Raw genomic sequence first — 5890 nt, forward strand, 5'->3', positions numbered from 1 at the left:
AATATTAGAAATTAATGTATGAAAATCTTGTATAAAACTGCATTGATTTAAAAAGTTTTCCCCTTTTTCCTTTTCATGGGTTTATCAACAATATTGATACATAATGTTATTTTCACAATTTTTTTCGTGATGCAGAAATACTATTACGTAAAATTTTGTTTATGTTTACCAGATGAATTCATGTTAAATGATACCAATATATAATACATTAAGTTGATTTTCATTGTGAACATGCCATTATTACAAGTTATTATTTTATATAATTACTAGGTCTAATAAATGTTTCTCTAAAAAATGATGAAATATTTGTAGGTCGATGAACGCAAAATTCACCACATAGAAGTGTCAACTAGAGGACAGAGCAGAAACTCGAAATGGTTTGAGGCTAGGGAGTGGAGGCTAACTGCATCACGATTTGGGGAAGTCTGCAAGGCTACTTGTCGACGCAATACAAATAAGTTATGTAGTTCCCTTATGTGCTCAAGTATCAAAACCAAAGCTATTTTACATGGGAAAAATTAAGAAAAAAAAAGCTTTGAAATTGTTTGACGACAAGTTTTGTATAAAAACAAAAGAATGGGGCTTTTTGTGTGTTTAGACTACCCATATTTGGGAGCATCCCCAGATGCAGTTGTGGATGATTCTGCAATTGTTGAGGTCAAATGCTCCTACAGTGGAAAAAATGAAATGGTCAAACCAGGAGCACATTTCAAATATCATATGTTTGATGACAATGAAAATGTTGTATTGAAAAAGTCCCATAATTATTATGATCAAATACATGGTCAGCTGTACATAAGCAAAAGAAAATTTTGTTATTTTGTTGTTTTTACTCTTAGGGATCTTTTTGTTCAGAAAATCCCTCTTGACACATATTACTGTGAAAATTCTTTGTTGCCAAAGTTGAAAGTATTTTTTGAGAAATATTACAGACCATTCATTGCATCAAAATTATGAACATATCTGTGACTTGTACTAATTTACATGTAAAATACCACATTATTAGAATGTGTTGTTACTTACACAATTTTGGATGTCATGATGATAAAATACAGGGCCAGCTTGTCACAAGCAACAGGTCATATAAATTATGTCGCCTCTTTTCCATGGGGAGACATTGTTTTTGTATTTTCTGTCCATCTGTTACAAGATCTTGTGAACGTTTATTCTCATATGGTATATATCCGATAGACTTTACAGGGGTGTGATTTTTCATCTTTTCAGAGGAAATCCTCTGATTTGCTCAATTTTCGAAAAAATGAAACACTCTGGATTTGATCTAAAGTGGCAGAAAATGATATTTTTCCAGGTAGGGTGAGGTGTTTTCCTCCCTTTTTGACCAGTTTTCCTCTGATTTCTGAGGAATTCAGTCACATCTCTTACTTTAAACTACTAATGAAATACTGAATAAATCATTATGTATCATGTTGCAATTAAATGAACTACTGTATGCAGTCAATGTTGTCTCTTTATCTTATTTTATTTCATACTTGGTATTTAAGGACATACGCAACATTTTTAAATTATATATAATTTTTTATGACATTCTATCTCGTTTCTACAAAAATTCTTGAGGTATATTACCACATCTGTTATAGAGTTAGCATAGTTTAAATTACTAGTTAATCCAACCACTGAGATACCAAGGCCAATACACAAACTACAATATAAAATTGAAACCTATTTCGGAAATCATACATGAACTCTTCCATTTGAGATGAAATGTTTGGTTTTTTTTAGAAAATATCAGAAATGTTGCGCATGCCCTTATTCTTCAAACTTATACTTTCATCAAGCAATACATGTAACAAGTATACATTCTATGTATTCATGACTTCAATGAATTCTTTAAGTTCTGGAAGCTCTGTAAGTCTATGCATTTTTGTGTACAATACACTTCCTGAAATTAGATATGGCAAAACATATGAAAACTATTCTAGAACCTAACAGAATTTTGCTGCATGGTATGCCATGTTTCAGAATTTTGTAACTCTTGCTTAATCCAATAATTCTCTCGATATGAATACGTTTTGATGATATTCTCCTATCTTTGACAACTTCATGTGCTTCTAGCTGCGATTTCCCCTTCAAGAAGGTGGGTGTGTTCACAGCTACATCACGACAAGCAAACAAATCCTGAACCATAATTCCTCTATCAGCCATAATGCTGTCTCCCTTCTCAAACATCTTTATGGTTGGATCAAGCAAACATGATTTTTCAATTATCTGCCGGTCACTTGCTGAACCTCCATATGAAAGTAACAGCACCTTTAGGACTGCACCCAATCATGGTTTTCAATGTGTTCTTATGTTTGTAATTTGACCAAGTTACACTTTGACAGTTTACATGCGAGGGTTTCTGAATAGGAACCTCAGTTGCATCAAGAATTACTCTTGTTTTCGGAAATTTCCTCTTAAAATCAACTGGCATGGTTTCCTCAACTATATCCTTAGACGGCCAGATGTTGAGCTCTTTTAATTGGAAATACAGGAAATTTATCCACTGGACTATTACCCTGGATACAGTTGATTCGGAAACTTTGAACAGCAATGCCAACTCTACATCATCTTTGGCCTGTCGCAATTTCCTAAGGGTCATAAACAGTTGATCTTTAGGGTGTAGTAGGGAGCATTGGTATTTTAATTCAAATGCAGCAGGCCCCAAGCAGTAGAAGAACATCATGTAGTGGTCAAAATCATCAAACCCAGTGTAATACAAAATTGCTCTATCGTCTACACGGAAATTATCGATTGAGTATTTCACTGATGAAGGAATTTCACACTGAATTTCCTCATCACATGTATTAGGACAGCATGATTCTGGTTTTGAACTTTCCCCCATCGTTGTGACTTCAGTTTCACATTGAATATCTAAATTATCAAGCTCTTGAAAAGATAAATCATCACAGACCTCTCTGCTTTTGTACCGCTTCGCTCGAGGCGACTCATCAGTAATGCTGTTCCGAAACTTAAACACTGTTGGAATTGAGTTTTCTTTCAAACAGGAACGGTCTCCTAAAATTATATTTAGGACATCATAGAATTCATGAAACATTAAAAAATAAATCATTTTATAACTTTCAATTTCAGGACATATTTATTAATCTATTTATATATGCTAAAGGTAGAGATCTTTTAAATAATAACTTGAATATCCCTTGCTATGAAAGAGAAATCGGTGGAACATTCATGTAGGCCTACAGTACATGGTAATTTATTCATAATAAGGAGGCCTCCCATTTATATATATATATCTTTCTAGGCCTATTTATTTCTATTAGCTTTGATAACCATTACATATGGCTATTCATAAATAAATAAATCTTATCTGTATGGTACTGTCTGAGGCATTAGCTATACTTCAAGGACTTGCATGAGTATCAACTGAAAAAGAAACAAGAAACCACAAAGCAACACGAACTTCAATATCAAAATGTTAATTGAACAATACACAAAATCAATAAACGAGGAAATGAATGATCAAATAAATAAAATGTAAAATTTGCTTTTAGAAGTACCTAATAGCCCAGAATTTCTGTAGTCATCTGTTCGAAAGTGGAAATGGCAAACAACATCATGTTTCTTAGGCCTCCATAACCGTTTCGTTTTGGGGTCGATTCTCTTGATAGCGACGACCCACTTCTGTTGTAGCTCCGGATCTGATGGAAATGTGTGTCCTCCTGAGTTATTGCACCCTGGGACACAGCAATATTGCGGCATTTTTGCTTTAATAGACGTTTCTTGGCGATATACGGTATTGTTTACATTACACTCAAGCGATGACGCGAAAATCAAACGCTCAGTTAACCACCTCTAGAACCGTCGCGCCCCCTATCGCGGGAAAATTCGAGAATACGTGCTATTACATGAACTGAAACAAATAAACACAATGTTTTCTTAATGTAGAATTTTCCAAGGTAAAATAAAAGACACGTCAACTTCGTAAATGTTTGTAAAAATGCATGTCATGTAAAATAGATCATAAAAGTATATAAATTTGTTTATATATATCTTACCGGTAATATTTGAGTATTGTTTTCGTGATATTTAACAACAGAAATAAATCCAAGCTGGTGTTAGCTTGGTCAGCTCGTATTTATATTTATAAAAGAAATAAATTATGGCATGAATTCAAAATGAGGTACAATTAGTGATATTTTTCAGTCCCAGGCAGATATCTGTCTGCTACCTGGTATAGCTTCAGGAATGGTTGTTTCATTTATTGGTGGATTGGCATTACAGGCTCATAGCCCTGTTCTTCAAAGTAAAGAGAGTACAGTCTTATGGAAAGTTGACTTCACAGTTGTCTATAATTCTTGACAAGCAAAATAAAAGAAAAATCAATAAAATTTTAAAACCTAACTAAACCCAAACTTCAAAATCCTGTAGGGCTGCAAGGAAAAAACACAAACACACACAAACTAAACGACGATCTTTGCTCAAAGATCACTATCTTAAATTGTAAAGGGTCGTGAAGATAGGGGGGTAGCAAGTGTTCGTCCTCGTCTACACGGGTTCAATTCATAGGGTCAAATGCTGTCTGACGAGTCACAGTACATACCCATTGTGAGGATGTTCTTCACATACTACTTTTGACTACGGATTACTCCGATTACCTGATCAAGATATGGGCTTACCACGGGATGTGACTGTCAACGCTCGTTGCCTTCTCTTGTTCAAGCTTACATACTACTTTGAAAAATAGGGGGTATACCCAAAATATTTTACTTTGGATTGTAAAGATAGTTTTTTAATGTAAAAAATAATGGGAAATGTACGCTGTCAAACAAGAGGCCAATGAGCCACATCGCTCACCTGAGCCATCTTTTCCCTGCCATTGTTCAAGGTCATTAGGTCAAACAACAAAGTATAACAAGGTATATATACAAAATATAAAATCCCTACCTAAAATAGTTCAGGAGATATTAAATGGGTCAAGTTTTTTTCAAAAGTAGGTCAAACTCCAAGGTCAAAAGATCAAACACCATTGTGTCAGAACGTCTTGTCGAAGAATCTAAACACAGAATATGAAAGCCATACCTAAATAGTTCCGGATATGCTTAGTAGGTTGTTTTCTAAACAGTAGGTCGAACTCAGTGTTCAGAGTCAAAAGGTCAGCGGACATGTTATGAAATGAAAGGTCTTGCCACAAGAAATCTATATAAGATATGAAAGATCAATCTTAAATAGTTCAGGACATATTGTATAGGTCAGAATTTTATTAAAAGTAGGTCAAACTTCCATGTCAATGTCATAAGATCACACACTGTGGCATCACATGAAAAGTCTTTCTGTAACAAATGTATATACCAAGCATAAAATCCCTAGCTCTAGAGAGTTTTAAAGATTTTTCCAAAATATATCAGCATATAAAATTTTGATCCCCTACTGTGACCCCATCCTAACCCCCCGAGGACCATGACATGAACTAACTTGCATCTATTCTATGTAAGGAATCTTTCATGTAAATTGCCACTTTTCTGACCAAGTGGTTCTTGAGAAGATTGTTAAGATTTTCCCCTATATATCTAAATGTAAACTTTTATCCCCTATTGTGGCCCCACCCTAACCCCGGGGACCATGATTTGAAAAAATTAGAATCTACTCTATATCAGGGAACTTTCAAGTATATTTAAACTTTTCTGACGCAGTGGTTCTTGAGAAGAAGATCTTTAAAGATCTTCCCGATATATTCGCATGTAAAACTTTGATTCCTTATTGTGACCCCGCACTACCTCGGGGGCCATAATTTTAGTAAACTTCAATCTACACTATGTCAGAAAGCTTTCATGTAAATTTTAATTTTCTGGCCAACTGGTTCTTGAGATATTTTTAAATGACCCCATTCAATTTTTTATTTTCGTGATTACCTTCCCTCTGAAGGGTCTGT

General features: G+C 34.4%; 1 protein-coding gene across 1 annotated transcript; it reads right to left on the reverse strand.

The window, feature by feature from the left end:
* Positions 1 to 599: 599 nt before the first annotated feature.
* Positions 600 to 3720, reverse strand: LOC125663446 (uncharacterized). Its single transcript, XM_048895728.2, has 3 exons — positions 3519 to 3720; positions 2348 to 3015; positions 600 to 668 (listed from the first exon to the last, which is right to left on the reverse strand). The coding sequence occupies exons 1-3, from the start codon at positions 3718 to 3720 to the stop codon at positions 600 to 602; spliced, it is 939 nt and encodes a 312-aa protein (XP_048751685.2).
* Positions 3721 to 5890: the final 2170 nt, after the last annotated feature.

This window comes from Ostrea edulis, chromosome 8 (assembly GCF_947568905.1).
Source record: "Ostrea edulis chromosome 8, xbOstEdul1.1, whole genome shotgun sequence".
NCBI lineage: Eukaryota > Metazoa > Mollusca > Bivalvia > Ostreida > Ostreidae > Ostrea > Ostrea edulis.

What these genes read in the sequence shown, in the direction of transcription:
- LOC125663446 (XM_048895728.2), bottom strand. Translation starts at nt 3,720, where the DNA reads ATGCCGCAATATTGCTGTGTCCCAGGGTGCAATAACTCAGGAGGACAC. An exon ending in CAGAAATTCTGGGCTATTAG is followed by an intron (nt 3,016 to 3,518) that starts GTACTTCTAAAA and finishes ATATAATTTTAG; the next exon opens with GAGACCGTTCCTGTTTGAAA. An exon ending in CTATTCAGAAACCCTCGCAT is followed by an intron (nt 669 to 2,347) that starts GTAAACTGTCAA and finishes TTTCCACTGTAG; the next exon opens with GAGCATTTGACCTCAACAAT.